The sequence below is a fragment of the Bos grunniens genome, chromosome 9, assembly GCF_055505025.1.
Source record: "Bos grunniens cultivar Pamir isolate PY7600 chromosome 9, Bosgru_T2T1.0, whole genome shotgun sequence".
NCBI lineage: Eukaryota > Metazoa > Chordata > Mammalia > Artiodactyla > Bovidae > Bos > Bos grunniens.
In genome coordinates, this window is record NC_141173.1 from 63,437,378 (window position 1) to 63,460,068 (window position 22,691).

General features: G+C 38.1%; 1 protein-coding gene across 5 annotated transcripts in view; it reads right to left on the minus strand.

The window, feature by feature from the left end:
• Nucleotides 1–22,691, minus strand: part of CFAP206 (cilia and flagella associated protein 206) — a 47,541-nt gene that overhangs the window by 17,840 nt on the left and 7,010 nt on the right. For 3 of the 5 annotated variants that reach the window (XM_086317793.1, XM_086317792.1, XM_086317791.1), the window contains exons 5-11: nt 21,583–21,771; nt 20,629–20,787; nt 18,920–19,128; nt 10,180–10,299; nt 5,602–5,800; nt 3,496–3,636; nt 629–822 (exon numbers count right to left, since the gene is read on the minus strand). In XM_086317793.1, the coding sequence (XP_086173919.1) occupies nt 629–822; nt 3,496–3,636; nt 5,602–5,800; nt 10,180–10,299; nt 18,920–19,128; nt 20,629–20,787; nt 21,583–21,771 (1,211 nt within the window). The remainder of the gene's footprint in view (nt 1–628; nt 823–3,495; nt 3,637–5,601; nt 5,801–10,179; nt 10,300–18,919; nt 19,129–20,628; nt 20,788–21,582; nt 21,772–22,691) is intronic. The other 2 variants (XM_086317794.1, XM_086317795.1) reach the window with 1 other exon arrangement.

Genomic DNA, 22,691 nt, shown 5'->3' on the forward strand with positions numbered 1-22,691 from the left:
TTAAACTTGTTAAATGATTTCACACCTCTGAGCGTGAGTTATCACCTGTATTACCTGTACTGAGCTCCTTCAGTTTTAGACAAGGAAATACTGTAGTTTCAATGATTTATCTCAATTGGCACCCCACTCCAGTACGCTTGCCTGGAAAATCCCATGGACGGAGGAGCCTGGTAGGCTGCAGTTCGTGGGGTCGCTAAAAGTCAGACACAACTGAGCGACTTCACTTTCACTTTTCACTTTCACATACTGGAGAAGGAAATAGCAACCCACTCCAGTGTTCTTGCCTGGAGAATCCCAGGGACGGGGGAGCCTGATGGGCTGCCGTCTATGGGGTCGCACAGAGTCAGACATGACTGAAGCGACTTAGCAGCAGCAGCAGCAGTCTTGTCCTTCCAGATTTTTTCCAGTCCAATTCATCAGTTTGACTCCTTATCTTGTTTTCATTTACTTTTTGTGGATTTCCTTAGTTTCCATCTTTGGATGTGAATGCCTTTCAGATAACCTGTAAAGGCCCTCATCTGACCATGTCTCCTGCCTGGACTTGGGAAGCATTCTACAACAAAATGTAACTTTTTTATCAACTACATTTTTAAATGTCATAAATTCTTAAAATGCCAACCCTGCTTACCTGAGAATACTGAATAAGGCTTTCAAACTGTTGATGAAGTTCCAGTAGCTGAATCAATTCTGCATTTCTTTTGGCTTTTTCTCTAATTATATCAATGTAATTTTCAGGATTTTCTGCAAACGAATATGCAGCATCTCTGGTATTGAAAGTATAATACTTATCTTTATATTTCAAAATTCCAATTGATGGATTTCCTGAAAATTAAGAAAAGGAACTAAATTAGATAGGAAATACTCAGTGATTCTATGTTTATAATACGCTCATAGAACCCTTCCCTCATACTCCATTTTTAATACATCACATGTCTTTATTTAGCTGAAATGTTACAACTAGCAGTTTTAAGTTACACATTTTGTTAAATTATATTTATGTAAAATTCAAAAGAAATTTATTTTATATTTTTAATTTGGGGGGGAGGGGCCACACCGTGCCACATACAGGATCTTCGTTCCCTGACTAGAGATTGAAACTATGCCTCCTGCATTGGAAGCGTGGAGTCTTAACCACTGGACTGCTAGGGAAGTACCATATTGTTAAGCTTTAAATTATGATTTTATCTAAACATAGTTCACTATCCAGATATAAGTTGCTTAAAAATCTTCTATGGGAAGCCACTTAGTCATCTAGCAGGTTTTTCAAATCTCCTTAAACCAAACCAACTACTAGAAGCATTGTTTTAAAAATAATTTGGTAAGAACTACAAAAATGAGACATTTTTCCCAAAATGCACATTTGCATGTTAGGAAGTATTTCCCACTATGAAAAGATACTACATAAAATATGGGTTATAAGTATCCACAGTTTGTGGGAATTATATAGGAAACAGTAACACTCTTATTATTCATTCTTTCACTTATTCAACAAATATTTATTGACCCTGTTCTTGGCACTGAGAATACAGTGAAAACAAATCAATAAATATAGCATAGGCCAGAGAGTGATCAGTGCTACAGAAAACAAATAAGTAAACAGATTAAAGTAAAGCAGTTTAAACAGCCAAAGGAAGGAGGTTGGGATTGATATTTTAAAGTGGGTGAACAGAGAAGGCTGAATAAGATGAGGGAGCAAGGTATGTAGCTATGTGGGGGTGAGGGGGAAAGTGGTCCAAGTAGAGGGAATAGTCAGTGCAAAAGCTCTGAGGTGAAAAATGGACTTGGAATGTTTGGGAATAGCAAGAAGGCCAGTGGGGCTGGAGCAGTGTGCAAGGGAAGAAGGGGCAGACAATAAAGTCAACGATGTCATCTGAAAGGACTCTGTCAGGTAAGCCCCAGCATCACCTGGGGACTCAAGCCCTGTGATCTGCAGTCTTGAGGAAGGAGAGACTCCTAGAGCATTCCTCCCAGGCAGCGTAGGTGGCTACTGCCCAGAGAACAGTGTAGACGTAGAAGCAACGGAATAAGCAGAAATAAAGTCTCCAGACTAGCTGATTCAGAAAGGATGCTAAAACCCAAAGCCCCACAAGTCTGTCTACTTTTCTCATTCTCCCCCTTTCTTAGAATCATAGTTGATGGGAGCTGGAAGGGACCAAAGAGATTTCCTAATTGGTCCTTCTCCTTTTCTGGACCTGGAAACTGAGGTCCAAAGCACAAGATTTGCTCAAAATTACCCTGTTTACTAACAGACAATGGGGACTAGAAACCAGGCTCTCCAAGTGCTGCTACTGCTAAGTCGCTTCAGTTGTGTCCGACTCTGTGCAACCCCTAGACGGCAGCCCACCAGGCTCCGCCGTCCCTGGGATTCTCCAGGCAAGAACACTGGAGTGGGTTGCCATTTCCTTCGCCAATGCATGAAAATGAAAAGTGAAAGTGAAGTTGCTCAGTCGTGTCCGACTCTTTGCAACCCCACGGACTGTAGCCTACCAGGCTCCTCCATCCATAGCTTTTCCAGCCACATGGTGGTACTGCTCTCTTCACTCTGCATCCATGTTTCTCTCTGTTTGTCTATCTCATGACTCCCTTCCTTTTGTATTTGTGAACAGAGAGAGAGAGAGAAATTGGGGAGAGGGGAGGAAAGGGAAGGAAAAAACAGAACAGAGAAGAAAGAAACCACCTCCATTCCATTGCTTTTCATTACTTCATGGCTCTTGTTTGGTTTCTCTCCAGTATCAGTGACCCTCATGGGACCTCAGAATACTATTCTCTCAGTTCCCCAAGGTAAACCTTTTATTACTCCCATAATAAAAAAATCTACTACCATAAAAAAACGAGTCAAAGTGTATGTTCTCTACCCTGCATATATACAATCCAAATAATTCTTTGTAATGATTCTATTTCTAATTCACATGGCAGTTTTTGAATAATAATTTATTTTCCTCTCAATTTCTGATTTACTTTGTTTTGGAGAAGCTCCAGTAATATATATATACCTCATAGGGGAATTTGACTTGATAAAATACTGGCCATTTCTTTAGTGGGATCTGACTTATACAGAAATACTGATCTATGTTAATGGAATAGAGCCATAAAGTGACAAAGAATATTTTTTAATAAACATATCGGTCACACTAGTGTTGCTCTTTCAAGTAATCACTTTGGAAAATGACATATTTTAGGAATGCCATATAATGTTTCTAGAATCCTTCACTGACATATGAGTCATCCCCTCTTATGACACTGCAGCACTTATATTTCATGATATACATTCCATCACTTATCACTTGCATTGTAACTTATTTATGTCAGTTTATCAGGTTATACTGCAAGCGCTTCAGAGATAAATACTTCATTTGGATCACATTTGTAGCTCCTTTCTTAGTTCAACATTAGATTCCATAAAGTTTTACAAAGTGAATGAGTGACAATAAGCACATTTCATTTAAATAAAAAAAAATTCGAGAAGGGAGAACAGTATTATTTCCAATGACGTACCTGGAAGGAGAAGACCATCTGTTGTAGCAAAAGTGTAAGCACAAAATCCCCGATACTGAATCAATAATTTATCAAAATTGGCTGTTGTTTCTGGGAAAAGCCACTCCAGTTTTTTGAAATCTGCCACATTTACTTTATCTTCTAAAATGAAAGAGGAGTACAAGAGAAACCTTATTCATTGCGTAAATGAGCAGAAGAGACTGGCTGCTATGTGACTAAAACAGAAATAAATTAACTAACAGCATAGCTCTTAGTAACATAATATGCAAGGTGACAAAATACTTTGAATACGATGCTTATATACTAGGACCGTCCCTTCTTGAAATGGTTGAGAATGAGCAGAAAGAGTCACAAAAACATTTTTCAGTAACTTAATTTTGATACAAGGAGTGCAATTTTTGTTCTTCACACTTATAAAAAGTCTTCTTCATGTTGCTACTTTTTTTTTACACAAATAAAAAAGAGCCTTTACAAAGCACTGATGCCTGAGCATCTTGCTTTTGCAGTGCTACCTTCACTTCTGTTTCTGGCTCTGTATGCAAACAGTAGACACTATAAACGACCCTGTGGCTACAGCTGGAAGTAAATGCATACTTCAGAAAAAACAAACCTTCTTCCCTCTTCTTTCCTGATGTGCCTGAAAGCTTCAAACAGTGATGAGATGTGGCAAGTATAAATTTTTTTAGAAGAACACTGGGTCTCCCAATTCACTGGAGCAGTGACTTGATAAATTGTGTTCTAGTGCATAAACAATTCTGATTCATAGTAGGAGATGACACATCTTGCCAATATGGTTGAATTTAATATCTACTGCTGAAGTGCCTTTAACTTTTCAATTTCATTTAGTATTTGCATAGATATGCTGTTTCAACAAAATGACATGAGTAGGAAAAACTTTAACTGGGAGGATGTTTTAAAGTCTTTCTGATTTAGTGTTCAGGTTTTACATATTCTAGCAGTTTAAGAGTGAGTGTTACCACTATATTTTATTTTTCACTTTCAAAAAAATAGAATTTGAAAAGGAAATTTAAAGAGTAAACTATTTAATTTCATTTTCTCAAAAAACTTTCCATTTTAGGCAACAATTCAATTCCCAAACTCTATTTTGACATTTCTTATGAATTTTGAGTTGTATTTAACTCAAATTATAGAAGGGGCTACAAATATAAAAAGAAGTTTATTGGTAAAGACAGCCTTTATATAAGAATCAGTGCATCTCTTAAAGGGTCTAAAATGAGCTCGATTTTACAGGAGTAACATGAGCTCGATTGTACAGGAGTAACATTTATTGATTTATAAATTTCCACCTGAATCTGGGGTAGATATATGGCAAAAAGCACTCTGAAAAAGTGGAGCTTTGTTTGCACAAATAGAGCAAGGATTAACATCCTTTTCTACTACAAACCAATTAACAAAATCACTAAGATTACAACTGAAACCCATGAGCACATGAAATCACTCTTAACCAAAACACTAATAATAACATCAGGAATGATTATTGTTGTTCAGTCGCTAAGTCGTGTCTGACTCTTTGTGACCCCATGGACTGTAGCATGCCAGGCTTCCACGTCCTTCACTATCTTCTGGAGTTTGCTCAAATTTATGTACGTTGAGTTGGTGATGAAATCTAACCATCTCATCCTCTACTGCCCTCTTCTCCTTTTGCCTTCAATCTTTCTCAGCATGAGGGGCTTTTCCAGTGAATCAGTTCTTCACATCAGGTGACCAAAGTATTGGAGCTTCAGCTTCAGCATCAGTCCTTCCAGTGAATATTCAGGACTGCTTTCCTTTAGGATGGACTGGTTGAATCTCCTTGCAGTCCAAGGGACTCTCAAGAGTCTTCTCCAACACCACAGTTAGAAAGCATTAATTCTTCAGCAACAGCCTTCTTTATGGTCCAGTGGTTATTGCTGGATAGCAGACTCTTCAGTTTATATATTCACAGTTTTCTACATTTTCTATAATGAACGTTAGTAGTCTTATAATCAAGAAAGATATTCAAAACTTTATCAGAAAGATAAAAGCTGAAAATTTTAAAACAAAAGAGTGACTTTATTCTAGAGGTAATTTTAACAGGAAGAGGAAATAATAGATGATTTCTATTACCTATGTGCTCTTTTATTCTACACACGTCAGTTTTCACAGTCACTCCATCAAGAAGAACTTGCATCACTTTCTCAGGAAAGAACAGGTCATGAGCCCCCAGGAATGGCTCAAGATGAGTAGTTAAATTACTAAGGATGCTAATCAAGACAGTTTCATCTTGAAAGCTAGTCCACAGGTTGGAAAGGGCAATGAAGATGGGCTGCAGAAGAGACAAAAATGTTCAAAATGTCACTGTTTAATAAAATTATAAATCACTCTTAAAAATTAGTACAAATTTCTGTTGTGATAAAGAGATTAATTCTCTTGTAAGACAAGTGAAAGTCTCATGAAGTTAGACAATAGAATCAGTAGAAATTGGACTCACAAATTACAAGAAAATAAACTTGTATTTCAAAGTATATTATTTTGGTATAATTGTTAGAAAGTTAGTTTATTCAAAAGAACCAAAGACATATGATCATGTAAGAAACATTCACGGACACTTCACTTCAAAAGGTCTAGAGGAAAAAAATCTTTTTTTAAAAAAATAGCTAAATATGACTCATTATAATTAGATTTATCTGGCTCAATTATGATTCAAAAGAACTTGGAAAGTCAGGGATACATCTTGGGGCATTTTCTTGTAAGCTGTAAGTTAGAGATTTTGTGTTAGTGAGATAAAATATTTCTTTTTCATATTCATATAACAAAAAATTAATCAGGCCCTACTTATAAGTGAAATAACTTAGGCTTTTGTTCCTTGGTTTTTAAAATCAAATATTGAGAATGATTACAGAAAATTATCAGAAACTCAAAATGCTCCATAAAATATTGTAAATGCATATTGTATATCTTTGGGGCTCCCTGTGCTTAATTGCTCACTCATGTCTGACTCTTTGTGACACCATGGACTGTAGCCCTCCAGGCTCCTCTGTCCATGGGGATTCCTTAGGCAAGAACACTGGAGTGGTTTACCATGGCTTCCTCCAGGGGATCTTCCCAACCCAGTGATCGCTCCCAGATTTACCTAAAAAGGTGATGCAGATAATCAGAAATTCGGAATACATGCAGGTCTTGTAAACAAAGTGATTTTATCTATCTTTTCAGAAAGGTCACAAGTTATATCACCTCTTTGCTGGAGGCAATTTCTAACTAGCTACTGTAAACATGCTTTCAACACTGCACTATGGATTATTTCTGTTGCCACAGACAATACTATGGACCACAGCCTTACCTAACTCAGTGAAGCTATGAGCCATGCCGCGTAGGGCCAACGAAGACAGACGGGTCATGGTGAAGAGTTCTGACAAAATGTGGTCCACCGGAGAAGGGAATGGCAAACCACTTCTGTATCCTTGCCTTGAGAACCCCATAAACAGCATGAAAAGGCAAAAAGATATGACACTGAAAGATGAACTTCTCAGGTTGGTAGGTGCCCAATATGCTACTGGAAAAGAGTGGAGAAATAACTCCAGAAAGAATGAAGAGACGGAGCCAAAGCAAAACAATACCCAGTTGTGGATGTAACTGGTGATGGAAGTAAATTCCGATGCTGTAAAGAGCAATATTGCTTAGGAACCTGGAATGTTAGGTCCATGAATCAAGGCAAACTGGAAGTGATCAAACAGGAGGTGGCAAGAATGAACATTGATATTTTAGGAATCAGTGAACTAAAATGGACTGGGATGGGCGAACTTAACTCACATAATTATATCTACTACTGTGGGAAAGAATCCCTTAGAAGAAATGGAGTAGCCCTCATAGTCAACAAGAGTCCAAAATTCAGTTCTTGGGTGCAATTCCAAAAATAACAGAATCATCTCTGTTCATTTCCAAGGCAAACCATTCAATATCACAATAATCCAAGTCTATGAACCAACCAGTAATGCTGAATAAGCTGAAGTTGAAGTTAGTTCTACAACTAACACCCAAAGAGACACCCTTTTCATTATAGGGGACTGGAATGCAAAAGTAGGAAGTCAAGAAACACCTGGAGTAACAGGCAAATTTGGCCTTGGAGGACAGAATGAATCAGGGCAAAGGCTTATAGAGTTTTGCTGAGAGAATGCACGGGTCATAGCAAACACCCTCTTCCAACAACACAAGAGAAGACTCTACGCATGGACATCACCAGATGATCAACACCAAAATCAGATTGATTATATTCTTTGCATCCAAAGATGGAGAAGCTCTATACAGTCAGTGAAAACAAGACCAGCAGCTGACTGTGGCTCATATCATGAACTCCTTATTGCAAAATAAAGACTTAAATTGAAGAAAGTAGGGAAAACCACTAGACCATTCAGGTATAACCTAAATCAAAACCCTTATGATTATACAGTAGAAGTGACAAACAGATTCCAGGGATTAGATCTGATAGAGTGCCTGAAGAACTATGGATAGAGGTTCGTGACATTGTACAGGAGGTGGTGATCAAGACCACCCCAAAGAAAAAGAAATGCAAAAAGGCAAAATGGTTGTCTGAGGAGGCCTTACAAATAGTAGAGAAGAGAAAGAGAAGCAAAAGGCAAAGGAGAAAAGGAAAGATATACCCATTTGAATGCAGAGTTCCAAAGAATAGCAAGAAGAGATAAGAAAGCCTTCTTCAGTGATCAGTGCAAAGAAATAGAGAAAAACAATACAATGGGAAAGACTAGAGATCTCTTCAAGAAAATTAGAGATACCAAGGGAATATTTCATTCAAGGATGGGCACAATAAAGGACAGCAATGGTATGGACTTAACAGAAGCAGAAGATATTAAGAAGAGGTGGCGAGAAAACACAGAAGAACCATACAAAAAAGATCTTCATAGCCCAGATAACCATGATGGTGTGACCACTCACCTAGAGCCAGACATCCTGGAATCCGAAGTCAAGTGGGCCTTAGGAAGCATCACTACAAACAAAGCTAGTGGAGATGATGGAATTCCAGTTGAGCTATTTCAAATCCTAAAAGCTGATGCTGTAAAAATGCTGCACTCAATATGCCAGCAAATTTGGAAAACTCAGCAGTGGCCACAAGACTGGAAAAAGTCAGTTTATCAACCCCAAAGAAAGGCGATGCCAAAGAATGTTCAAACTACTGCATAACTGCACTCCTCTCACATGATAGCAAAGTAATGCTCAAAATTCTTCAAGCCAGGATTCAACAGTACATGAACCGTGAACTTCCAGATGTTCAAGCTGGTTTTAGAAAAGGCAGAGGAACCAGAGATCAAATTGCCAACATCTGTTGGATCGTCAAAAAAGCAAGAGAGTTCCAGAAAAACATCTACTTCTGTTTTTTGACTATGCCAAAGCCTTTGACTATGTGGATCACAACAAATTGTGGAAATTCTTCAAGAGATGGGAATACCAGACCACCTAACCTGCCTCCTGAGAAATCTGTATGCAGATCAAGAAGCAACAGTTAGAACTGGATATGGAACAACAGACTGGTTCCAAATTGGGAAAATGAGCATATCAAAGCTGTATATTGTCATCCTGCTTATTTAACTTATATGCAGAGTACATCATGCAAAATTTCGGGCTGGATGAAGCACAAGGTGGAATCAAGACTGCCGGGAGAAATGTCAATCTCAGATACACAGATGATACCACACTTATGGCTGAAAGCAAAGAACTAAAGAGCCTCTTGATGAAAGTGAAAGAGGAGAGTGAAAAACTTGGCTTAACACTCAGCACTCAAAATCGAAGATGATGGCATCCAGTTCCATCACTTCATGGAAAATAGGTGGGGAAACAGTAGAAACAGTGACAGACTTTATTTTTTGGAGCATTCAAAAAAAATGCAGATGGTGACTGCAGCCATTAAATTAAAAGCCAAGAAAAGCTATGACCAACAAAAGCAAAGACATTACTTTGCCAACAAAGGTCTCTCTAGTCAAAGCTATGGTTTTTCCCAGTAGAGTCATGTATGGATGTGAGAGTTGGACCATAAGAAAGCTAAGCACCGAAGAATTGATGCTTTTAAACTGTGGTGTTGGAGAAGACTCTTGAGAATCCCTTGGACTGTAAGGATATCAAACCAGTCAGTCCTAAAGGAAATCAGCCCTGAATATTTATTGGAAGGACTGATGCTGAAGCTGAGACTCCAATATTTTTGCCACCTGATATGAAGAACTGACTCATTGTGAAAGAGTCAGTTGAATCAGGGAAAGATCGCTGATGCTGGGAAAGATTGAATCAGGAGAAATGGGGACGACAGAGGATGAGATGGTTGGATGGCATCAGCAACTCGTTGGACAGAAGTTTGAGCAAGCTCTGGGAGTTAGTGATGGACAGGGAAGCCTAGCATGCTTCAGTCCATGGGATCACAGGGAGTTGGACATGACTGAGCAAGTGAACTGACAGACAATACTGGTATCACGTACTTTGGTAGCAATTGCCTACTAAGAGAATCCTCTCATTCAACTTACAACAACTGAGTTCTATGATTATTAACTACAAAATAAGCAAAAAGAACAGGATCAACTCGTATAAAACTAATATCATATTTTCCATATTAAATACAATTAAAATTACTTTTGATCCAATTTTATGGGACTTCAAAGTTCCTTCACCCTTAAACAAGTTTCAAAGCTGATGACAAATGCTTACAAAGACTTGTGATGTTGGGACAGCTGTCTTTGACTTTACAGTCAATTTTAATTGTTCCAGCTGGGCTTCTAACTGCTTTATCATCATTTCCACTTCTTGAGCACAGGTAATTATATCTGACTGTGAAGACAACATAATTTGCATTAATATTTTGCTACACAATTATATATGTCTTAAGCCCTACTTGCTCCCCACATCTCCTGAAGGTGAGCTCAGTGAGGGCAAGGATTCTGCTCTCTGGGGTATCCTGAACACCAAGAACAGTGCTAACATATGAACAGGGCCCCAGAAACGTTTGATGGATTGATGAACCCTTTGAAGTACAATGGCTATAATTTTTCTCAAATGCATACAGGTACTCTGATATTCTGGAGAAGGCAATGGCACCCCACTCCAGTACTCTTGCTTGGAAAATCCCATGGACGGAGGAGCCTGGTAGGCTGCAGTCCATGGGGTCACTAAGAGTTGGACACGACTGAGCGACTTCACTTTCACTTTTCACTTGAGAATTAGAGAAGGAAATGGCAACCTACTCCATGTTTTGCCTGGAGAATCCCAGGGATGGCGGAGCCTGGTGGGCTGCTGTCTATGGGGTCGCACAGAGTCGGACACGACTGAAGCGACTTAGCAGCAGCAGCAGCACTCTGATATTCAGCATAACTGCATTTCTAAGCAGTGGATCCTGTGACACATTAGCCCCACAATAAATATTTAGAAGTACAAAAAGAGGTAAGTACAAATAAGAAAAGTAAGGCACAGAAAGGTAAGTAAATTGCCCAAGGATACACAGTGAATGAGGGATAGAATCATGTTTCTACACCAGATCACCTGAGCCCCTGGCTCCTACCCCAAGCTGTGACCAGAAATGGCAGTGCATAGGTTTATTAGTACAAACAGTGTTCAAGAGTAACAATTACTGGAAGAGAAAAAAAGCTGCATTTGAGTTCTCAGATATCTGTAGACTAACAACATGCTTTACTAGACTCTTTTTAAATGACAAAAAATAATTATAAGACATATAAAATATTAGCCCTGCATTTCAACTAATGAATTTTTCATTCACTTCTGTAATATATATCCTGTTTTAATTTTACCTGTACTATTCTTTCTTTCCTCATTCTCCCATTATTTATTTGTTATAATTTTATAAATATTTTCTCAAAATTATAATAATTTACATATCATTTATCCTATCTAATAAGTCTCTTGTCTACCCTTCTGTTCTTCCTCCCTTGACTGCTAGTTTTGTTTTAGAAATCAAAATATGAAAATGCAGTGCTTAACTTACTTAGATTTACATACAAACAACCAGAAACAAATAAATCTGCCTACTCCAGTAGGTCTAGAGTAGCTTTACTTACAGGTTTTAAGAGGTGTGATGTATTAAGTAAAGTTACTCCAGAGCTACTCCCCCAAGCTATGCCTGTAGGCTCCATCTACAGATTAGACACATAGAACTTCTTCATTTTTCCTGACAGTGTCCTAGAACAATCACACTGTTTACATTTTACCGAAAAGAACTTGTTCATGACTATACAGAATTTTAATTGCAAAGCAAGTCCTCATAAATAAAGGGAAAAACATTCCGTGCTCCTGGATTAGAAGAATTAATACTGTTAAAATGATCGTACTACCCAAAGCTACCTACAGATTCAATATGATCCCTATCAAGATTCCAATGGCATTTTCAAAGAGATAGAATGAACAATCCTCACATTTATATGAAATCACAAAAGACTTCAAATAGCCAAAGCACCTTGAGAAAGAAGAATAAAGCAGAAGGCATCATGCTAACTGGTTTCAAACTACTACAAAGTCACAAAGTCACAGTAATTGAAACAACATGGTACTGGCATCAAAACAGACACACAGACCCATAAAACAGAACAGACAGTGCAGAAATAACCCATATATATACAGTCAATTAATTTACCACAAAGCACCAAGAATATTCAATGGAGAGAGGATAGTCTCTTCAATAAATGGTGCTGGGAAGACTGTACAGCCACCTGCAAAGAACGAAACTGCACCACTATTTTACACCACACACAAAACCAATTCAAAGTGAATTAAGGACTTGAACGTTAGACCTGAAAACATAAACTCCTAGAAGAAAACACAGAACTCCTAGAAGAAAACATAAGCAGTAAAGTCTTGGTGAATTTTTTTTTTCTGACATCAGAAACAAAGGCAACAAAAGCAAAAATCAACAGGTAGAACTGTATCAAACTAAAAAGCTGCACATCCAAAGAGACACAGATGTATAGAACAGTCTTTTGGACTCTGTGGGAGAGGGAGGGAGGATGATTTGGGAGAATGGCATTGAAACATGTATAATATCATATAAGAAATGAATCGCCAGTCCAGGTTCGATGCAGGATACAGGAAGCTTGGGGCTGGTGCACTGGGATGACCCAGAGGGATGGTATGGGGAGGGAGCTGGGAGGGGGGTTCAGGATTGGGAACACGTGTACACCCGTGGTGGATGCATGTTGATGTATGGCAAAAGCAATACAATATTGTAAAGTAAAAAAAAAATAAAATAAAATAATAAAAAGCTGCACAGTAAAAGGAAACCATCAATAAAATGAAAAGGCAACCAATGGAATGGGAGAAAATATTCACAAATCATGTATCTGATCAAAAATATATAAAGAACCCATACAACTCTAGCAAAAACAAACAATAAAATTTTTTAATGGCCAAAGAATCTGAGTAGACTTTTTTCCAAAGAAGACATATAGATGGACAACAAATACATGAAAAATTGCTCAGCATCACTAATCACCAGGAAAATGCAAATCAAAACCAGAATGATATATCACTTCACATCTGACAGAATGGCTACTATCAAAATGACAAGAAAGAACAAGCATTGGCAAAGATATGTGGGGGAAAGGGAACACTTGTGCGCTGCTGGTGGGAATGTAACTCAGTGCAGCCAGTATGGAAAATCTGTAGAGAGGTTCTTCAAAAAATTAAAATAGACCTACCATATGATCCAACAATTCCATTTCTGGGTATTTACCTGGAGAAAATGAATACCTAACTAACTCAATACTAACTAACCTAATACTAACTCAAAAAGATACATTCACTGATACATGCCCCCAGATTCACTGCAGCATCATTTACGAGGAAGTCCTGCCATTTGCAACAACATGAATGAACCTTGCAGGAATTTTACTAAGGGAAATATGTCTAACAAAGACAAATATCATATGATCTCACTTATACGAGGAATTTTTTTAAAATTGAAGAATAGTTGATTCACAATTTTGTGTTAATTTTTGATATACAGAAAGTGATCCAGTTACACATATACAACTTTTTCAGGTTCTTTTTCCATGATAGATTATTACAATATATTGGATATTGTTCCCTGTGCTCTATAATAGGACCTTGTTGTTATATGTGGAATCTTTTTTTAAAAAATTGAACTCATAGATAGAGAACAGATTGGTAATTCCCATTGGTGGGGGGATGAGGTGGGCAAAATGGGTGAAGGGGATGAAAAGGTATACATTTCCACTTATAAGATACATGTCACGGGATGTAATACATAGCATGGTGACTATGACTGTAGTTCATAATACTGTATTGTACAATTGAAGTTGTTAAGAGAGGAGATCTTAAAAGTTCTCATCACAAGAAAAAAAACTGTAACTATATGTGCTGAAGAGTTTAACTAGATTTATTATGGTCACCATTTTGCAACATATTATAATTATGTGATACATCTGAAACAAATATAATCAATTGTATCTCAATAAAAAAAGCTATTTTCAGTATCCTTGATATTGCAGTAAGAAGTATTAATTTTATTGAATTTTGATCTTTATGTGCATAGTTTTTTAACAATCAGATCAAATAGAAAGTATACATAAAACACTTCTCTGAAAGTGGAAATGAAAGTCACTCAACCATGTCCAACTCTTTGTTCTCCAGGCCAGAAAACTGGAGGGGGTAGCCTTTCCCCTCTCCAGGGGATCTTCCCAACCCAGGGATCGAACCCAGGTCTCCAGCATTGCAGGCAGATTCTTTACCAGCTGAGCCACAAGGGAAGCCCAAGCATACTGGAGTGAGTAGCCTATCCCTTCTCCAGCGGGTAGCCTATCCCTTCAGACCCAAGAATCGAACCGGGATCTCCTACATTGCAGGCAGATCCTTTACCAACTGAGCTATCATGCATAGTAAAACACATAGTTCTCTTATATAACTGGATTGCAAGATGAATGAGCCTTTTTCTCCCCTCTCTAGTAGAAAAGCATTTTTATATGAAAGAACAACTGGCAGACAAACTATGATTTTGGAGCCTTATCTATTGGCAGATAGTTTCCTGAGAGTCAATGAAATGAGTCCATCATTTTGGGAAAAGGATAGCTTTTGTTACCCATGATAAAATTCACATTTTGAAAAACTTGCATCTGCCACCATAAACTTGACAGCATCCTAACACAAAGCTATTTCTAATGAGATTGTTGGAGGCAAAAAACACAAGAATAAAGTCACAAACCTTCTTTTCATAGTGCAGTCCAAAAAATGCTTGGGGAAAGTATGTGTACCTAGCATTATTCTTCCTCTCCCCTACTTTTTAAATGATAAGTTTCTCATACTTTCTTCTATGAACATTTTTCAACAAATCTAAAACAAGCACAAATTCCACCTAACTGACATTTTACTTGCATTTTCAGAAAAATCAAGAAGCCCTGTGTAATCTATTCTGTGAATGGCCCTGCAAACACAGCTTGGGCAGAGGAAGCGTACAAAAGTCTTGACTTGTATATTTTAAGAAATGTTGTGTGTCATGCAACTTTTACTGGTACAAAAACAATAAGTGGCTTTCTCTCTTTGGTAACTGCCGTGCTCATCAAAAGCCCACAGAGGGTGGAATTCTGTTCTCTCAGCTAAGACAGTCAGCAAGACTGCAATCACTCCTTCCTTTCTCTTCCAGAATATTTGAATTTGTTCACTATAGCAGATAAAGTCCTGATCAAAAGACAATAACTCACCATCTTACCCAGGATATAACTGGATTTTCCAAATGTCTACATAAACTGAATGTAGCATTGACAAAAGAAAAATTTTTGAATCAGTATTTCAAAAAATCTTATTAATATTTATTCAAATAATGTGACTTTAAAAAAGAGTATTCATAGATTTCATGGATAGGAAAAGGGTTCAGCTAAATATAAACTGAAGTATTTTATAACCTAGCAATAATACTCATTAAATTGTATCCATTCTGTAACGATCAACCTTCAACTGTAACTAAGGCAGATTGATGGGGGAAGGCTGGCGTATCAAAAACTACCATATCCTAGTCAGCCATAAAAAGAGATTTTGCCATCTGCAGTGGCATGGATGGACCTGGAAGGTATGGTGCTTGGTGAAATAAGTCAGATAGAGAAAGACAAGTACTGTACGTTACCACTTATATGTGGAATCCACAAAATAAAACAGACTGCTGCTGCTGCTGCTGCTGCTAAGTTGCTTCAGTCATGTCCGACTCTGTGCCACCCCATAGATGGCAGCCCACCAGGCTCCCCTGTCCCTGGAATTCTCCAGGCAAGAACACTGGACTGGATTGCCATTTCCTTCTCCAATTCATGAAAGTGAAAAGTGAAAGTGAAGTCGTGTCTGACTCTTAGCGACCCCATGGACTGCAGCCCACCAGGCTCTTCCGTCCATGGGATTTTCCAGGCAAGTGTACTGGAGTGGGGCACCATTGCCTTTTCCGATAAAACAGACTAGTGAATATTTAAAAAAAAAAAAAAAAAAAAAGACTTGCAGATATAGAGAACAATATAATAGCTACTAGTGGAGAAGCGGGAAGGGCAAAATAGGGATAGGGGATTAAGAGATAAAAACTATAATGTAGAAAATAAATAAACTACAGGGATATATTTTTATACCACAAGGAACATAGCCAATATTCTATAATAACTAAAAACAGAGTACTATCTTTAAAATTTTTGAATGACTATGTTGTACACCTGAAACTAACATTGTAATTCAAGTATGTCTCAATAAAAATAAAAACAATAACAACAAAAAGAAACAGTGATTAAGCAGCAAGAAAGTCAGAAACTTAAAGAAAACTCATTCTGACTCTGACTAAAGGGAGAATGAAAGAGTCATGAAGAGTGCTAAGATCAGAATGTGAACTTTCTCAATAACATGAGCAACAAAGGGTTTGGAAAGGAGCTATTTCAAGAAAAGTAAGAGCCCTTACTTGTGCCCCTATTGAAACGAAGTTAGAATTGCTCTGCTAAGGCCCTGACGATGATGATGGTAAACACTGTGTTTGTCGTCATCATCATCTTCATCTGTCTGACAACACTGCTCTACCTTACTTACCTAGTGGGGGCTATCAGTAACCCCTTTTTACAGATGTGAGGACTAAGGCACAGAGAAGTCAAGCAACTTCATCAAGGACACAGATTTAGTAAGTAGCAATGGCAGGATTAGAACCTAGGAAGTCTGGCTGCAAGACCCACACTTGGCCCTTCAGCCCTCTACTCACCATCTCTCTAGTAAGAGATGTAAGAGTAAGAACTCCAATGAGAATTCAAGAATGTCAGGGAATTTAAGACTTTCCTGGTGGTACAGTGGCTAAGACTCCTCGTTTCCAAAGCAGGGGGCACAGGTTTAATCCTTGGTCGAGGAGACAAGATCCCACTGAATGGCACAGCACCAAAAAGATTTTAAGACTGTCAGTTGGCTGAATACGATTCATGAGCGAAAGCTGTGAGAAGATACTATAGAAGGAACACATCCTCCACAACATCCTTAGAGTATATGTGACAGTTCCCCGAAGTTCTTTCTTATAATATCCCTTTTGAGCATAAAGGACAAAAGTAAATATGAGATTCTGCTCCTGTGGACCCCTACGCACTCAAACTGACAGTGAAATCCTCTTAGTATCTGACTAATTACAAAGGCTGCTAGCTGCAAGTCCACATCAGGGGAACCTCTACCCTAAAGAATGGTTTGGTTTCAGGGAGCTGATTTAGAGCCCTCCCTTCTGAAGGCAAACAGATAGTAGACAAGCTGTGAGGACCCCTCCTAGTTTGTTGCTATGAATTCATGTCTTTGGATGTTATCCTTCTCTCCTCTGTAGTGGAGGTAAGGAGAGAAGACAGACCTAGGGCATCTAAAAATAGTATCAAGGGATTTCCCTGGTGGTCAGTGGTTGGGAATCCATCTTGCAAGGTGGGGGACATGGGTTCAATCCCTGGTCAGGAACTAGGATGCCATGCGCTGTGGAGCAACTTAACTGGTACGCCACAACGAGAGACCCCGTGTGCCACAACTACTGAAGCCCGCGTGCTCTGGAGCCTTCACACTGCAGCTACTGTGCCTTTGAGCCACAAGTAGAGAGTCCATGCATCACAGTGAAAGATCTCACATGACACAGTGAGGATCGTGAGTGCCGCAACAAAGACCTGACACAGCCTTATCAAAACAAACGAACAAAGTACTACTGAGTAATCAACATACACGTGAAAACAAAAAGGGGGGCAGAACACAGCCTGTTGTATCCCTCAAGACATTAGTATTCACTTGCACAAAAGACAGTTCCACCAATCCTGTGGTCTTACGGGTACTGGAAAATAAGAGGCTGTGTGAAGGTAAACAGCGACTGGGGGGTGGATGTATTAATCAATTCATCGAGGGAATAGAGAGGTGTACCAAATCAAAAAGTTGTACAATTCAAATATCCTACAACTTTGTCAATTACACCTCAATATAGCTAGGGGGAAAAAACCAGAAAACAAAACAGTAACTGGTAGAAACTTAGTTTGCTGCCATGACACAGTTAAGAAACTGCGTTTCCTGGAATCTTAGGATGGCTTGGGAATGCTCCTTGAGGAAAAGGGCCTCTGATCCTTTGGTCTAGATACTTGCTTTATATTTTAAGGAGTAAGTAAACTTCTTCTGGGTAAGTTTCTATCAGAAAGGGCTCTGATGCTTTTTAAAAAAAAGTTGAAAATCACCACTTTACCATACCATATTTTCCAACTCTTTGCAGGGAGAGTGTTTGGTTTGTTTATTAGATCTAGAGAAGCAGGAAAAAAATCTCCTCCACCAAATTTTACAATTAGAACAAGTAATTACATAAAAGTTCTTTGAGTGCCAAAAACCTGCCAAACTATATGTTAAACACTTGTTCTGAATGAAAGCAAACAATGCAACATGTCTTATACACAGACATATACCTGCATTACCATACCATGCAACAATCATATTACCAAGGACCAAAGAGAATCAACTATCAAAAATCCTCTCAACACGCCTTCATTAAAATCAGCATCCAACTCTCCCATTTCGATTTCAGTCCTTGATCCTACAGACGCAATATATGCTGAACACTTATTAAGGTTGCTTTCTTTATCAATGACCTGGTCACCCCACAATGTAGAAGGAGGTTGTGATAAACAGCAAACAAGGCCCTACTATATAGCATGGGGAAATATACTCAATATCCTATGATAAACCATTAAGGAAAAGAATGTTTAAAAAGTTGGAACCTGGATCACAGTAAGTGGAAAAGTTGGAATCTGGATCATAGAAAGCGCTAAAAAAAAAAACCTATTTAATCAGTGGCTTTTTTAAAAATTAAGCTCAACATTTAATTCAAAGCAAGTGTATATATGTCTATATATACACATATATACATATATATATATGAGTCTGCATTCTGTGGAAATGGCCAGCTCTTAAGACAATAACTCACCAAAATGACCTGAAGGAAGATCTCGCATTGCCGCACATTATATAGGGCTTCTCTTAACATATAGGGCTGAAGTTCTTGACTCATGAGGGGATTCTTTGCTACCTTCTCCAGGATGGCTGTGTAGCGGTATGCCTGTTCCTGAACCACCTCAAGCTGGGAATCAACGTGCTGAGTGGTGGCTGGGATTGCTTCCTGTAGAATAGCTGGCACTGGTTTGAAAGGTATAATAAAGCAAACATGAGGCAAGCTAAAAGAGTTCAGAAAAACAAAGCCTAGAAAGTAGTCATATTTAAACAGTAGGTTGAGTCCGTTTTTCTTCTTAACCAAATTAATAATAAAGAGGCAGGTGTTTCATCACTTCTATATCAGGAAGGAAAGAACAAAAAAGAAAAACTTATCAAAAAACAAATAAAACAAAACACCACACTGCCAGAATAAGAACTAAAAGTTAAATCAGATCACCTTGTCAATAAAATATAGAAGAGTCTAAAGAACAGACAGGCTTTGGTGTTACGTGCAATTAATTACATGCTTCTAGAAAAGCCACTATTATCTCTTCTGTGAATCTTCTTTATGCTTGTAAAAAAGGAAATAAAAGAGTACCACTTAAGAAACTCACTGGGATACAGGAAAACAACAGAATCATCTAGCAAAGTAGGGAAATGTATGAAGAATGGGAATTGGACTTTTTAGAACACTTTTTAAATTGCAAAAACAATTACCCTATTGTACTAGATCAGTGATCTGGTAATAGACACTAACACCTTCTCAGTGGGCCTACATGTATGCCACACACACAAGGAATTTACTCCTACTGGTTGGTCTTTGAGCAAATATTTCAACAAATGCTTTCAAACTTACAGATAATGAATGCATTAAGTATGTAACAGCATAGTAGAGGCTCTGGATTTATAGACTTGCAAATATTCTCCTCTTATTCTATTTCATTCCATTAACCACATCAGCAACAGTTTTCTTTTCAGGGTGATTTTCATTTTTTGAATCACTGAATTTTATTCCATTTTGATTATTTGGCTTGGAGGGCTTCCCAGGTGGTACCAACAGTAAAAAATCCACCTGCCAATGCAGGAGATGCAAGAGATGCGAGTTTGATCTCTGGGTTGGGAAGATCCCCTAGAGTAGGAAATAGCAACCACTCCAGTTTTCTTTCCTGGAAAATCCCATGGACAGAAGAGCCTGGTGGGCTACAGTCCATGGGATTGCAAAAGGTCAGACACAATTGAGCATATATGCATGCAAAGAACATAGAGGTCCATTGAATTGGGGAGGCTGGACTCTGGAGGTCCTCTCGATCCTTTTACTGATTCACACCCCATACTAGCTTCATGTGCAGTGCATGCTCAGTTGTGTCTGACTCTTTTGACCTAATGGACTGTAGCCCACCAAGCTCCTCTGTCCATGGAATTTCCAGTAAGAATACCGGAGTGGGTTGCCATTTCCTACTCCAGGGGACCTTCCCAATGCAGGGATCAAAGCTCCTGGCTTCATGGTACATAAAAATGTATGGTCTTGACCCAATAACATGAAAGATTACTGTACATTACAAACAGTAGCAGTATCTAAGGTATAATCAAAACTGCAAATGTTAAACCTAAGAATACCAGTGATGTACTGTGTATTATTTTCCTCTGTTTCCATTAAAATTTAAACCTGTGTAACCTATAGAATTAACCTAATGATATACCTACAGTCATCAATGCCTTCTCCTCCCTTTCCACAGTCTCTGTTAAATAAACGAATTCCAGTCACAATCATGGTGAGTTCTTTCAGCTGGCGTTCTTTGTCTTTCTTGGAAAGAGTTAGAAATGTCCCAAGTTCAGTTTGAGGAAATACACTCTGTAGGGCAGCTAAACAAACCACGAAAAGGACAACAAAATGGTAGAATAAAGATATCAGAACTTAAATAGCAAGTCTCTTTCAGCAGAAAGCTAAGGGGCTTGTCTTTATAGAGTTACTTAGATGATTCTTTAACTGTCTGATACCTGATTCCAGAATACTTGGCAAAATTTAGCATACATCAAAGCTGAGCTGCTAAAAATAATGCCATTGCCTCACATCTTTTTCTACAATTATGTATCCATCAGTAATTTTTTGGCAATGGGCATTAAAACAAACTTTATAAGTAGGATTCTGAGTAGAAAAAAAAATGATGCTTTAAAAGCATTATGGAAGAAAGCCGTGGGAAGATTAGAAATATTGCCTATTCCTTATCTTATATACGAAACTGGGCAAGTATTTCCTAAGGATAAAACAGTGTTGTTTACCTTCATCCATCCTAGAAGACAAACTCAACTCCTTTCACCAGTATGAAATTTACTCTCCCAACATTTCCCACTCCTCAGCCAGCCTGGTACTCTTAATCATACTGCCAATGCTTCTCTAGTGAGGAGTAATACGTCCCTAGGTACCTACAGCTCTAAGAAGATGAACATATTCACTTCCCAGAGGTGCTACTTGAGTTTTAGTGACGCTACACTGTGTAAGAGGAATGTGGGTAAATTTTAACCTCTTATTTGCGCTAATTTTTTTTTCAGACAAAAGGAGAAAACTTCAACGTTCAGCACTTGTAATTCACCATATTTTATAAGATATGATGTTCACGTATGTTCACACATGGAATGGAAATGATGTACATTTTTTACCTGTTGCCTCTCTGACAATCTTGATGTCTGTTGGGGACCCCAGCCCAGAACGCAGTAACACGTAGCTGACGATCTTGCGGTAGAGGCTTTCCAGCTCCTCTCGGACACATGCTCGACTGTCTGTAATCTCTCTGCTAACAGAACTTAATCTAGACTCTATGACCCGGTGATGTTCTTCAAGAAATTCCTCTAAAAATGGCAATAGACAATGTTCCATATATTGATACTTTGAATTCTTCTCCAATAAGAAAATAGGACCAGAGGGGGAAATGGCATGGTATGGAAATTCTACTGCATGAAAACAAGTATTTGCTTAGGATATAGTCATCAAAACAAAAAAATAAATAGTGGCCAGCAAGTAACTTCAAGACAAAAATCTGGTGGCAAAGATGTACTACTGTGATTTAAATGGCATACTTTGTCAAAACATGTAAGCCATTTAAACAGACAATCCAAACATAATAGATAGGGCTAAAACCTCCTAGTTAAGCAGGAAGTATACAAGACATTTTATAATATACATTATAAACATTATATACACATATTATGTATGTATATACATTATAAACATATACAGTATAAATTATATGTACTATCTATATGCTATTGGTAAGCACATATAGTATACTATATGTAAGCAAATATAAATACACATAAAGATAGTATAAATTTTCCTCTTCAACTATGTGTGTTTCTATTTTAATTCTAGATAAATTTCCTTTGAATGGCATTACTGTAATACAATATTGCATCAGGAACTGTATCCCTCACCCTTCTTCCTGTGATACAATGAGGTTTAAGCTTAATTGTGGCAGAAGCCACACTTCACCAGCACTATAATTTTTGCAACTAAGTCAATTAGATACCCTTTAACAAGGGCAATAATTAAAATATCAACCATACACAATTCATAGCTATAACTTTACCACAAAACCTCAAACTTTGAAATTAAGAAAAATCTAAATTACATCAATTCATTACTATTATTTTAAAATGTCATTGTGATGGTTTAGTCACTAAGTTGTGTCCAACTTGTGACCCCATGTACTGTAGCCTGCCAGGCTCCTCTGTCCATGTGGATTCTCTAGGCAAGAATACTGGAGTGGGTT